This window comes from Phaseolus vulgaris, chromosome 7 (assembly GCF_051622355.1).
Source record: "Phaseolus vulgaris cultivar YP4 chromosome 7, ASM5162235v1, whole genome shotgun sequence".
Taxonomy (NCBI): Eukaryota; Viridiplantae; Streptophyta; class Magnoliopsida; order Fabales; family Fabaceae; genus Phaseolus; species Phaseolus vulgaris.
The window spans coordinates 7,385,436-7,400,571 of NC_143504.1; the positions used below are offsets into that span (position 1 = coordinate 7,385,436).

Below are 15,136 nucleotides of genomic sequence, written 5' to 3' on the forward strand. Positions count from 1 at the left end.
AAAATTTGTTGAAGGACATATTATATTATTTGTTTTAAGCAACTGATATGATATAATGTCATTTTTTATTTATTATATCGATCGGTTTTAGTCAATAACTGCTGTAATATATGGTGTTATTTTATGAAATAGATTTTTATACATCTCAACTAATAATTGCAAATAATTTCAAGTAGTTACATGATATTGCGAAAAATTAAACTAACAAATACTAATATTATACTTAAAGAACAATATTTAAGTACATAAGTACATCGACATCAAAATTGTCAGAGACCAAATTATATGTAAATTAATTATAGCTTTCAATGAAAGCTAATTTAACTATATTAGAATACTTTGTCAAAATAATACATTATTCTACTGACAAAAAGTTACAAATTTTTAATATGTTAAAAATATCTTATTCATTGGTAACGAATTTCTTCAATTGAATTTATTTCGAAAGATTTATCATCGACAAAAAGTTATAGTAGACAATAAATATTAGTTCTTTTATAATAACGTGACAAATAAAAAATATGAGTCTTTTTTATAATATTTAAATGTTACAAATTTATTACTTGTTCTTCAGAATAAAAATATTAACACGAGTTATGAATTTACACGCAAAACTTTCTTGTTGTGAATTACACTAATATATAAAATTAAATCAAGTTAATAAAAATGAATATGTTATAGTTTCAATCTAAAAATATCAATAATTTATATTTAACGACGGAATTTCAGTATTATTGACAAATTTTGATCATGATATCAAATTTTTTTAGTTATGAATCAAGAAAGCAGTCCTAAATATATGATACCTCACTACAAGAAAATCATGAAATAGAAATCAAAATAATTAGTTGTAATAGTAATTAAATTAAAAATCATTTTAGAAACTAAATAAAAAATTGGTTTCTAAATTAATTTCTATTATTGTTAAATAGTTTCTAAATTGGTATTTAATTAGCAACCAAGGTTTTAACTACCAATTATTTAGTTTCTAAATTTGGTCTCTAAAACCTCGGTTGCTAATTACATACCAACTTAGAAACTATTTAACAATAATAGATATTAATTTAGAAAATATTTAACAATAATAGAAACTAATTTAGAAACCAATTTTTTATTTAGTTTCTAAAATGGTCTCTAATTTAGTTACTATTGCAACTAATTATTTTGGTCTCTAAATATTAGTTTCTATTTCATGATTTTTATAGTACTTTTTCGTTTTAAAAAATAAATTAATAGCGGAATTTTTAAAATATTATCTCACAATAGAAAAACTATAGAAACAATCCACCAATATAGTTCCTATTAGAGTAAGTGCCATTTTATTGTTAAAATAGAATTAATTAATTTTATTATTTTTCAAAAAAACTATATATATATATATATATATATATTAAAGTTCTCTTCCATCTCATTTGGATTTCATTTCCTTCTCCCTATAGCCATCACTTTTTTTCTCCACCTTCTCTTCTGTCTTTTTTTTCTCGTTTATCATTTACTCAAAACTCTCCTCAAAATGCAGATAAAATTTATCATTACTCGTAAATTTTAGTCATAAGACAGAGTTATATTTAAAATGTTTTGGATCTTCACTAACAGCTCTCTCTACATATCCTTTCTCTTTAAAAAAAGTTGACCAATTCAAAAAGTTTATTAATTAATCTCACAATATTATCAATCAATCCTACATCGTTAATCAATCTAGGGGAATTGATCAATACTAGAATTATGTCTACTCTTGTAAGAGTTGATTTATTTGAATTAATAATTTTACAGCAAATAATATATTTTACGAATAAATATAACTAGGAAAATTATGTGTCTGCATTTTTATGAAAAGAATAATTATTTTCCTAATTTGTCTATGCAAATAATTATCTTCTAATTTCATTTCTGACTGTAACAGATAGATCACGAGTGATTTCAAGCTTGACGTACAAAGACTAACATGCATATCCTTCATCTGAATATTCTACTTCCAGTCGTTGAGTTATTTTATCTCAACTTTCTTTAAATAAAATAAAATCTAACACAGTGGTTGCATAATGAAATCTTAACAACATTTCATGTAATTTAAAATCTTAAACTCACTTTAGGATTTAATTAATCATAGGTGCAAGTTGTATGATACAGTTGGTCAATATCGGCACCTTCTTCAGTACGCAGTGATCAAAGGAAGATCACATGCATGTATGTAAACAATGAGTGTTTATTTATTACATGTGAAAGCAAACTCATATGAGGACAAAGAGAGATCTTAGTTTATTTCATGCATAAGAATTGCACTTTTTTAAGCATAGTTTTAGATTGTTCATTTACCATATCTTTGCTTATTTATTGACTCTCCTTCAATAATGTTGAAGACAAGGGTCAGATTAATTGGATCTGTCTAGGTTAAATGCATGATTTATTTAAATGGTCCAATTGAAAAGATTCCTATTAACTAATGTTAAGCTGGTATAATGAGATGTTGAAGGCCACATAATATGGTTTGGATTTGCTTAATAAATTATTAGGGTGGTGATGGAGAAACAACTAAGGGAATGAAGAAAGTGAATTAAAGTAACCAATGGAGAGATTAATTCTCTTTTTAAATAGTAAATGGATGGTTATGTCATCTATGAGATAAAACAAACATTGTAACAGCAACATCACTCACACGTTGCTCTGGCATTTTTATCATGATATCTATTATGATCTAAAAGAGGTTATTTCTAATAAATGAAACATAAGATCATCTTAAAGATTTAATGACAAATTAAAAATATTAAGACTAAGTGAGAAACTTATTCTTAATTGTTAGATTACTACAATACCCAAAGTGTCCCAAACTTCACCACATGTTCTATACATGCAAATTGAATACATAACAAAATTATTCTTTAATTATTGAACCTCTTTTCCATTTTCTTATGGAGGAAAATGTGACTAGTCCAGAATATGAGTGTGTTTTTACAAGCAACCATTTAGTACATACCATGCAATAATTTTTTTAATTTAAATGTAGTAATAGTAATAAAAGAAATTAAAAAAAAACATGAATTCTTATACTTACTGAATGTGATCTTCAAGAGAAACTGACATTTTCCAACTGAAACACATAATAACGTAGTAAGTTTTGAGTCACAAGATGACACATCTGCAATATTCCATATAAGTGCATTAAGACAATTTCTCAATGCACTGAAGAACATATTCATAGATTTAGCTTCTTTTACTATATGTCATTGACCTCCTATTAAGCAACATAGATGTTACACCACCTAAAACAATCCTGATTGCATGAATAATAGTTCTTAATTATGCCATTATATGATTTTAAATATGATTTCATATTTTCCCAAAGCATTTCTATATGACCACTCTCAATAAAGTTTTTTTTTCCCATTAAAAATAAATAAACAAAAAATCAACTTCTTTTTCTCAACAATAATAAATGTAACATATATAACTCCATTTTGATTGTGTCTGATATAGAATGAACTTAGAATCATTGAATGAACTTGATCATCAAATTTTGGATTATAAGTTCATAACCCTAGCCCATTGCCATTTTGGGTGGAGCACATGTACTAATTTTTTTTATTGCAGTTAGTAAAGTAAGAGTTGAACCAAAAAAATAGATTGTAAAGGCTAAAGAAGGGTATCTTGAGCAATTTCAATAATAGGGTTCATTGATATTCTTGGTAGTAGATGCTATCATACATACAATTATACTTAATTCGATGATACTGTTTGATCGGAAAGGGAACCTTTTTCCAATATTGCACCTTAAGAATTATTTTTTGGTTTCATCCAGATATTAATAATTTGATTCTTTTAGATAATAGTAGATAGAAACAACACTTGTAAAGGTAAATAATTTTCCAAACCAAAGTTTAATTGAATTATTTATTTATTTTTGTTGTATAAATTGAATTAATTTTCCGTTGTATAAGTTAAATTATTTTTTTTAAAGTTTTATTTAAGTTTATTAAGATCTAATTAAATGTTTTAAATATTACAAAAATGGTGAATTAAATATCTTTTAAATTTAGTGATTTATGTATGTTTGAAAGAATTTATATGTAATATTTGTTAATTATATCATGAATTTAAATTCTTTTATTTTTTTTTATATATGTAGGGGTTGGCGTTGGCCAATCGACATAAAATCTGCTTCCATCTATGCATCGGACGTGGTCGACGCATACACTATGCTATATAAATAGCACATTTTGCTGTCGTGTCCTAAGTTTCTCTCTTTGCTCAAATTGAGAAACCTAATTTATTTTCCTCAGTCTTTACATTTTGTTGCCCCCGCCTTGTGGTGCCCTTCGTCTCGTTGTGACTGCTCCGACATTCTTCACCACCTCGTCATCATTGCTCTGGCATTCATCACAATCTCACTGTCACTTCTCCAACATTTTTCACTGTCGATGTGTTCTTTTTTGTCCAATTGTCTTCTCTTCTCTTATTTTGTTCTTCATTTTTTTCTTCTTCTTCATTTCAGCTCCGCTACGGCCCTCACTGCATTTTTTTTTATATATGTAGGGGTTGGCGTTGGCCAATCGACATAAAATCTGCTTCCATCTATGCATCGGACGTGGTCGACGCATACACTATGCTATATAAATAGCACATTTTGCTGCCTTGTCCTAAGTTTCTCTCTTTACTCAAATTGAGAAACCTAATTTATTTTCCTCAGTATTTGCATTTTGCTGCCCCCGCCTTGTGGTGCCCTTCGTCCCGTTGTGACTGCTCCGACATTCTTCACCACCTCGTCATCATTGCTCTGGCATTCATCACAATCTCACTGTCACTTCTCCAACATTCTTCACTGTCGATGCGTTCTTTCTTGTCCAATTGTCTTCTCTTCTCTTATTTTGTGAACATTTTTTTCTTCTTCTTCATTTCAGCTCCGCTGCGGCCCTCACTGCATTTGTCCCGCCTTCATCATCGCCGATTGTCTTCTTTCTCCCTTTCTGTTCTCTTCTTTGTATGTTATGATTTTTCTTAAGTTTTTTGTGTTGTTCTTTATTTCAAATCCAATGTGCCTTCATCGCCATATTCCACCAAGTCCAGCTCCACTTCTTGCTCCACTACGTTCAGCTCCCAATGCCACCGCCTTTGCTCCAACGTCATTCTTCTAAGGTAAACTTTTAAAAAAAATTAATTTTTGATTAATATTATTTTTTTATTACTGTTGTTTATGTGAATGTATGTGTTTGTTGTTGAGTTTATCTAAATGATTTTACCACAAACATAATTATGTTTTGAAGTTAAAAAAATAAAAAATTGTAATGGAACATCTTGAAAGCTTATGTGCGTGAAAATGAAAAAGAAGAAATTTGTTGTGCGTGTACAAAATTGATATACAAAACGCTCTTTTCAATTCTACTAAACCTGATTTAATAGGAGTTATCATTTCAATTTGACGATTTAATAGGATGTGAAAGTTAAAGTTTTCTCATAACAAGAAATGGAAATGAAAATAAAAGAAAAGATAATTAATAGAATAAAGAAAGGTAATTAATAAAATGAAAGGTAATTAATAAAAAAAAGTGATAATTGGGAAGAAAAAAAACTTATTACGATCTAAAGAATGATTTAGAAAATTGCGTTTTTAAATTTTTATTGATTATCTTGTAATAATTAACTACATTGTAGATTTAGAAGTTTTTTTATTTTTTCCCTTTGATTATGTTGCAATTAATAGTTATGTTGTAATAATTAAGTACATTATAAATTTAGAAATTGATTATGTTGTAATGATTAAATTCATTTAGAAGTTTTCTATTTTTCCATTGTGTTTAAAAAAAATTATTGGTGCTGCAGAGAGTAAATATTTCCATTGGTTATTTAAAAAAATAATAAAAGGTGATAGGTGTACAAAATAAATAGGTGTTGCAGAGAGTAAAAGTCTTGGGCAGCAGATTGGGCCAAGTTTTTCAACAAAATGTTACACATAGTGATGTTGAGGTGTATAAATTAAATAAGGGCTGCATAGAGTAAAAGTGATGGAAAACAGAATGGGCCCATATTTTCCATTAATATGTTGCAAATAGTAAACTGGTGGATGTAGAAAAAAATAGGGGCTGCATAGAGTAAAAGTCTTGGGCAGCAGCATGAGCCCATGTTTTTCAAGAAAATGTTACAAATAGTATTGTTGGGTGTATAAATTAAATAGGGGCTGCATAGATTAAAAGTGATGGACAACATAAAATAAAAGTCATGGGCAGCATAATGGACCCATGTTTTTCATTAATATGTTGCAAGTAGTGATGTGGGGATGTATAAAATAAATAGGGGCTTCATAGAGTAAAAGTGAAGGGCCGCGGAATGGGCCCTTTCATTAATATGTTAGAAATAGTGAACTGGTGGGTTTAAAAACAAATAGAGGCGCTGCAGAGAGTAAAAGTCTTGGGCAACAGAATGGGCCCATGTTTTTCAAGAAAATGTTACAAATAATGATGTGGGGGTGTATAAACTAAATAGGGGCTGCATAGAATAAAAGTGATGGACAGCATAATGGGCCCATGTTTTTCATTAATTTTTATACATACGCATTGAATGAAATTACGATCTATGAATTATGGTATTTATATGTACTCGTGTATGTATTACGTTATGGTATTTATAGTACGCATTAAATAAAATTATGATGTATGAGTTACGGTGTTTATACGTATACGATAAATAAAATTATGATGTATGAATTACGATGTTTATACGTACGTGTTAACTAAAATTTTGACGTATGAATTATTGTATTATATTTAGATCGAACATTATTGTATCTTATTCGTCTAGGATTTACAAATACAAAATTCTTACACTAAAACGACAATTAATTACATGAATTAGTATGTTTTAAATATTTACATACTAAGTTTAAACAATAAAGTTGACATGTGACATATGCAGTGCATTAGACACTTATATCCACATGATTCATTTATTAGTTCGTATGTAGGGTATAAGAATACGATTAAGTGTTGATAATTTCATCATGAACATGTAAAACAATGGATCGAGATTGAATGTATGAAATGCTTGATTCTTCAAGAAGATTGAGACAACCCTTCATAGATGATGTTTATGATTTTGTTTCTAAGGCAATAAATCAAGTTTCTTACATACCAGATGGTGGGGTAAGGTGTTCGTGTGTGAAATGTTGTTGTGAGAAAATTCTCAAACCTTCTCATGTCAGGAGTCAACATGGTTTTCAACCCAACTACAGAGTATGGGTTTATCACGGAGAAGCAGGGACAAATGAGGTTAACTTAAGCATTACATCCACTAGTTATGATAATATCAAGCGTGATGAGGACTTTGGGTCATTAGCCGATATGGTGAATAATGCATACATGCAAGAAAGTGATATAAGAACTCGTTATGTCAATGTTATCGAGGATGTAGAAGAACAACCTAACGCCGAAGCACAAAAGTTTTATGATATGTTATCATCTGCTCATCAACCCATTTATGATGGAACAACTCAGTCTAAATTGTTAATATCCATAAGGCTTTTGTGCGCTAGAACCAATTGGCACACAACTGAAAAGTGTTTAGATTATTTCAATGAAATGTTACTTGATATAGCTCCAATAGAGAATTGCATACCGAAGACTTATTATTGTAGGTTGTGTAATTCGCTAACTAATTCTGATTATTATTCAAAGATTGTTCTTACAAGTGTACTCAATCAATGATGAAGACACTTCGACAGTCATACATGCTAATTTTCATGAATGGTTCAAGAGCTTCGTAAGTGTAACCTAAACTCGTACGTGTTTTTTATTTAATCGGAATTTCATAAATAAATGTAATGTTTTTTTACCACTACAACACAGGTTCATGATGAAAGGAATGTAGTCAACCCAAACTTGAAGGGACTTTCTTGGGGACCTAATTCAAAGACAACATCATGGAACATGTACTCCGTTAATGGATATAAGTTTCACACAAAGGCATGGACTAATGGTAAGAAAACAACAAATAGTGGGTTGTATGTTAAAGGTGTCATTTACGGAGGAGAAGACGACTTTTACGGTACAATTCATTATATATATGAATTTGAATATGTTGCTCTCAATAAGAAGATCCCGCTATTCTACTGTGATTGGTTTGATCCAACAATTAATGTTGGGACTAGATTTCATTCACAATATAATCTAGTTGAAATCAAGTTAAGTGGAAGATATGAACCCTATGATCCATTCATTCATCCACAGAAGGTCATAAAAGTTTATTATGTCACTTGCCCAAACATATGTAAAAACCTTCATGGATGGTGCATTCCAATTAAAACAAAATCCCAAGGACATGTGCAAGTTGACAACATCAATGATGAATTGTCGTATCAAGCTGATGAGACGTCTAATGTGTTACCGGTTACAAGAATTGAACATCTACAATGTTTAGTTGACACATCTAAAGTCGAAGTAGTTGATCACGATGATATTGAAGCACATAATCATGATGATGATGAAGATGTTGACCTTATTACTCGGAAAATCACATAGACAATGACGATTCAGAGTTTGATAACAATGATGACTAATGTATATTACTTTCAATAAACTATAAACAAACTTATCATCATTAGATAATTATACTAATATTATGAACAAATAACTTTTCAGGAAAAATGGTTAGGACTAGAGGGAGGAATGGTTCCATTGTTAGGAGTGGCCAATCGAGACGTGGAGTTTCTACATCGATGCATGGTCAGCTAGTTATAGACCTAGGAAGCATCCCTTATTCTAGTATTTTACCAGCGTCTGATGTTGGTAGTCCACATATTTCATCTCATTCATCGACACCGTCTTCTAGCCCGTCTTCCTCCACCCCTTCCACCCCAACCATGAACAATTTCACTATTCTTATCCACACCCCACTATATCACCTCATCACACACATATTTCATCATCTTCACACCCTCCTAGTATTCCAATACCAACAGGGTCGTCATTCTCTGTTCCGACTTACCATCACAGTGTCTCTGCACCACTCCACCAGACTTGGAGTTTTCCACTCCAGCCCACTCCTTATCCCATTGTCCAAATCACATCTTCTCCCTTTGTTCCAACCATTGTTGCCACTGTGCATGACCTTGCTGACCATGTTGACCATGGTGCCGCTACCACTTCAGAGCACGACCTCCCCCCTGAGGATGTCCAACGTGACCCTATTGGTAGGGTCATCATCCGACTTCTTGGTAAGGGTAAGTCATCCTAAATTTATTTTTATTTTTATATTCATATTACAAATATCTATAATTTGATTTGTTTGTATTGTAGTTGGACGCTAAATCATTATGCTAGTGATGTCATTGGACATTGCATTCGGTCTCAATTTAGAGGTCCATATCATCATTATGATGCCATGACTGGGGAGGACAAACTAAAATGGTGGATTGACTTTAAGATAATTTTAATTTTTAATTACAATTCCATACAAATAAAACAAAATGGGGAAACTAAAACGAAATATTTTCTTCTTTTTAACAGAGTAGAGTTACTTGGGCAGCTCAGGATAAGTGGCAAATTAAAAAGATAAAAGATAAATCAACTCAGAATAAAGTGAATATGGCTTCAATTCGTGGTGGAGCATTGCACTCCACAGGTTAAAAATCACATTCAGATATTGCAGTGACCTTGGTAAGTACTCGTCACTGTCTTACATGGAATTAATTTTACATTTGCAACATATATTGCATCTAATTGTACAACATTATTAGGAATGTCAATATGGTCATTCCCCTGATAAGTGCTAGATTTCAGTAATATTCCATATTAAAATATAGGTACTTGGGAGTATGAATTGATAAAATAGACATAAAATAACCCCTAATTTATGAATTTATACATTTTTACATATTTTGTGATTTTTATCTGAATAAGAAAAATTTATTACCAAATTTGTGTTCATTTCAGGATTCTAGGGAAGAATGAAGATAATTGGGCAAAAGGAGAATATACAAAGCTAAAAAAGGGAAAGTTGGAACGCACCAAGAACTCAACAAAACTCGTTGAAACTCGTCTAAGCTAGACACCACCAGAGAATCTCGCTCAAGCGCCAAGCGAGATTGCTCCAATAATGTTGGATTTTTTTCGTGCTTCTCGCCCAAGCGAGCTCAATAATGCCCAACTGAGAAGACATTTAGTCCATGCAAATTTGGTTAAATAGGAGGCTTGAGGCACAACCCTAGACGTTCAAGATTGAGGGGAAAACACCATTGAGTGAATTGTAATCCAATTGGTAGAATAAAAGGTGTTAGAAACCCTATAGGAGGTAGTCGTCAAGGAGAAACATTCAGAATCTTCTTCTTTTGCTCTAACTGTGTGTAACAACCATCATGTGTGACTAATTCTATCATTTGGGATTGAGAGTACTCTGTTCAAACTCTTATGTATTGAGGTGATATCTAAACATAATATTTTGTTCTTAATTGATGATTGATATTATCATTTTTTTAGTAATGCTTGTTCACCTTGATCTCGAAATTTAGATTTGACTAGAAAGTACTTTTAAGTTTCTAACCCAAATGATAATTCTTAACATATTTGAATGCTAAGAATATATTTGAAATGTTAATTGCTATCAACATATGATCTTACTGATAAGTTGTTTTTATAAATATGCGAAGAATCAATATTTAGGAAGCATATTAATAATTTTTATATGCAAGGAATCGATATAAATGATTTTTATATGAGCATTAATATCAATCAAAAGACATACTCTTTCCTACACAAACATTTGAAGTGGAGAGATCTAAGTCTTTTTAATACACTAGAAATTAAATCTACAGTGATATGTTTTAGAGTTCAGTTCTCCATTTTATATTTTTGTATAAGCCATGATTGTAAAATGTGAGTACTTCTGATTTTCAACTTGGGAGTCCATTCCGCGCAAATTTTCCCATGTAAAATAAGAAATTGACATCAAAATCAAACATTTGCCCACAATTTTAAATTTAACTACTGCAATGGATGTCATTCATGTGGGAGCATGACCAAAGTACACCAAATTTGTTCGTGACATTTTGTTGGAGTTAGTAATTTCATTCCATAATCTTCGGAACTTAAAGGGATTTATCTGTCATGAGACCAATATCACACGACAAATCTCCAAAAAGAAAAAGAAAAAGGGCAGTGAAGTGGGCCAAGTGGCAGGAACCAGCGCTTTTGCTTTCTTACTCATATAGTGGGACCAAAATTGATTTCCAACATCATTTTTCCTCCTATGTTTTGTTAATAAAAGACTTTGTGAAAAGTAAGATAAGGTGGTTCCTATGTAGTTTATTTACTTACACTAACTTCACTGAGTAAACCCTGTAGAAATGGTATAAACCAATGTTCCTTTTATTCAAACTCCACTTTAATAATTTGTATACTGTGTATTGAAGAGCATTAATATTGTTCTTTATTAGCTTTTTGTCAAAGCTCACAAGAAGAATCTAACCGACCACAGGAGAAGCTGCACTTTTCTCCTCAACAAGTTTCCCGCTCTAGAATTCCCACCATACATAACAAAAGAACATCACCAATATCTACTACTCTATTATCATATAGGTTTCAAGTCCAACATGGGAAACTGCTTCTTTGGGGCCATGTCAGATCCTGGTGCAGCAATCAAAGTGATAACATCAAACGGTGGCATCATGGAATTCACTGCTCCAGTAACCGTGAGTTTCATCACCAACGAGTTCCCAGGGCATGCCATATTCAGAAGCCACGACCTCTTTTGGAAACCACTCAGCCAATTCGAAGAGTTGGAGGCAGGCCAGTCTTACTATTTGCTACCACTCACCAACAACACCAATAGCAGCAACAACAGCAACATAGACACCCCATCTGGTGTTGGTGACAATGTAAACGTTGTGAGACAAGGGCATGTTAGATCTAACAGTTTACCTACAACCTCCTACCCTGCCTTGTATAGAATGTCCTTGGACTACCAGCACCACCACCAGGGAATGGGGTTGCTCAAGAGATCCTCCAATGAACCATTCTCTAGCAGAAGCAGTAGTAATAATAGTAGCTGCAACATTGGTGGCCTTGGTGGTAGCAGTAGGTTTTGGAAAGTGAAGCTTGTGATCACCCCAGAACAGTTGCTTGACATTTTGGCACAAGAGGCTCGCACCAAGGAGTTGATAGAGAGTGTAAGGATGGTAGCAAAATGTGGGGTTGGTGGTGGTATTTCATCTTCAGCTGCAGGTATGATTTCTGATCAGTGGAGCCTTTCCAGCACCAGTTGGAGCATTTCCTCTAAGATTGATGCCTTAGTAGGCATTTAATTGGTACATATCAAATCATTGTAGCAACATTACTTTTTCTTTTTGTCTCTTCTCTTTGGTTGCTTTGTTCCGCTGCTAATTTTATGTATGCATGCTTTGTATTTCGTTTCCTTTTTTAAATTCCATGTAGATTCACCCTTGACACATCAAACTGCAGAATTTCCGAGCATTTGTTGTATGTAATGGCAGTGGCACGTTCAAGGCACTTGCTTAAATCTTTAGGTTTTACCAAATCATTTTGCCACATCAAAAAAATTATTTGATCTTGCCCTAAATTAAATAGAAGATCCTAGTAATGTAATGCAATGGCAGGGCTTTCCAATTTTCTGCATAACAGTGAAAATTAGAAATAAAAACTACGCCTATCATAGTAAGAAGCAATTTATATATGATTATAAAGGAGGGAATCATGTGAATTGGATTCCAGTATTAACAGTTGTTGTAGGTGTAATGTCTTCAGAAGAATGAGATAACGATGAAGAACATATTTTTTACTATAATATTCTGAGTTGAATGTTCAAATGTTTTAATCTCTTTTCTTCTTTTTTTTTGGCCGAAAGTTGGCTACATCATTTACTTAAAAGTGAGATTATAAATCATTTACCAACCTTGAACGCATAATCATTTCTTATTTCATACTCAAAAGTGACCAGGAAACCTGAACTAAGATCGTAATGATTAGTATAATCTGTAAAATCACGTCATTCACATACACCAATTATCATTTGCCCACCAGAGAACTTCAATGAAGAAAATTGTTGGAATTTGCAGATATCGAAAGAGAATAAAATGAGTTTAAGCAGAGTACAAAAGGATGTCAAAGAATTGGAAAATAAAGTGCTTTAATTTCGTTCTCCACTTCACTTTTTCTGCGTAAAACACTTTACTTCTTTTGTGTTTCTACCAGAGCCTTTCGTTCATGGGAAACTCGTTAAAAGGGAAATGCGCACTAGTATTCAGAACTCAAATTATTTGTTGCTGTCTCAACTCAGACATATAAAGGAGAGATGAGTACTTGCATAAAAAAAAATTAAAAAAATGATGATGATATATTTTAAAACGAAGGCTACTTTTTAAATCCCAATCCAACATTATGTCCGAAGTAATATCTCGTGTATTTTTTTTTTTTCTGTCAAAAGTATCTAAATTATAAGATGGCAGTGAGATTATCTAAGTTTTATTTTTTTATTACTACGATAATTTTGTAGGTTAATTAATAAATAAAATTTTAAAGAAGATTGGAAATAAATAAATAGTAACATTAATTTAATCTAAATTAATTAGATACCAATTTAAAAATTATTTATCAATAATAGAAACTAATTTAAAAATCAATAATTTTTTTAGTCTTTAAAATAGTCTTTAATTTAGTCTATAGTAACTAATTATTTTTTGTCTCTAAAATTGGTTTTTATTTAATGATTTTCTTGTAATGAACATATTTTTTAAATTTCAAATAGTAAACCCAAAATTCACAAAATATATTATGGAGGCATTTTAAAAAAAATAATTCAAAAAAATTATTTTTAAAAGAATAAAGTAATCTTTTTCAAAAATAATGAGATGCATGCAAAGGTTTCTTGGAACACCCATTCGAATTCGACAATTTCTTCCTGCATCATATCAATTCTAATTTGCACTATATATTTTTTAAAATTTTCAAAAATTATCCTTATTTTGGATTTAAAAATTTGGAATAGTAAATATAATTCAAAAATAAAAAAAATACAATCCGGATAAGAAAATCTGGAATACAAAATTGAAAATAAATTATAGATAAAAATTTCTGGAATTAAAAAATGTGTTCTGATATGTAAATCCAGAATATTTCCGGATAAAAGGTTTAGAAAGTAATTTTTATTTACACTCTATTTTGCTTAAGGATATTTTCGTCATTTTGGAAGGACATTTTTATTTTTTTAATAACATGTTGGGTGCATGTTAGAATTTATATGGTGCAGGAAGCATTTGTCAATACCTTATAAAAGCGAGACTTATCAGGCAATTGCTTCCTGCACCATATCAATGCATCCATCACAGGAGTAAAATCGAAAATGCCCTTAAAAAAATGGGGTGCATATAAAATTACATTTCGGACCTCTTTTTCTGGAACACAATAATCTTTTCCGATATTATTTTCAGTTCTGGATTTTTTTATCCGGAATGGTATTTTTTTATTTTTTTTTGGATTTTTATATCCGAAATATAAAAATATCTTCCGGATTTATTTTTCCAGAATGCATTATTTTCAATTCCGGATTTTTATTTTCAGAATAAAGGGTATTTTTAGAATTTTTGAAATTATGTTGGGTGCAGGTTCAAAAGTGTTGGGTGCAGGAGCATTTGCCTACTTATCATGAGGTTAGGCCTACCTACAGGCCCAAACAAAAACATACTATAAAGATCTATTAGATCCTCTTCGCGTTTTCTTTGGTTTAAAAAAGAAATAATTTAAAGTATAAAAAAAATCTATATTTATAAGTTTAATAGTTTTTTTTAACCATTATGAATATTTATTTTTAATTTACTCACACTTCTTTAACATGAATTAATATAGTTTGGTAACAAAACCTTATAACAATTACATAAGTGACATAAATAACTAATGAAATATCTTCAATTAAAATTGCCTTAACAGAAATAGCATGTCGTGTAACATGAGTAATTAATGTTCTATCATCAACTTGACAAACAAAAGAAATTACATTATCTTGTTTTCAAAAAATTAAATTGAGAATATTTAAAGTAGTAACATAAAATTTAAAGAAAATCACCATAATAAAATTAAAAAATATATATTAAACCTATTTTATAAAAGAAATTAATGTTATATAAGCTTTAATATTTTTCTTT

General features: G+C 30.8%; 1 protein-coding gene across 1 annotated transcript; it reads left to right on the forward strand.

Moving 5' to 3' along the window:
* Positions 1-11,430: 11,430 nt before the first annotated feature.
* Positions 11,431-12,516, forward strand: LOC137828035 (uncharacterized). Its single transcript, XM_068634434.2, has one exon. It carries the CDS (start codon positions 11,573-11,575, stop codon positions 12,281-12,283), a length of 711 nt encoding a protein of 236 aa, XP_068490535.1. The 5' UTR covers positions 11,431-11,572; the 3' UTR covers positions 12,284-12,516.
* Positions 12,517-15,136: the final 2,620 nt, after the last annotated feature.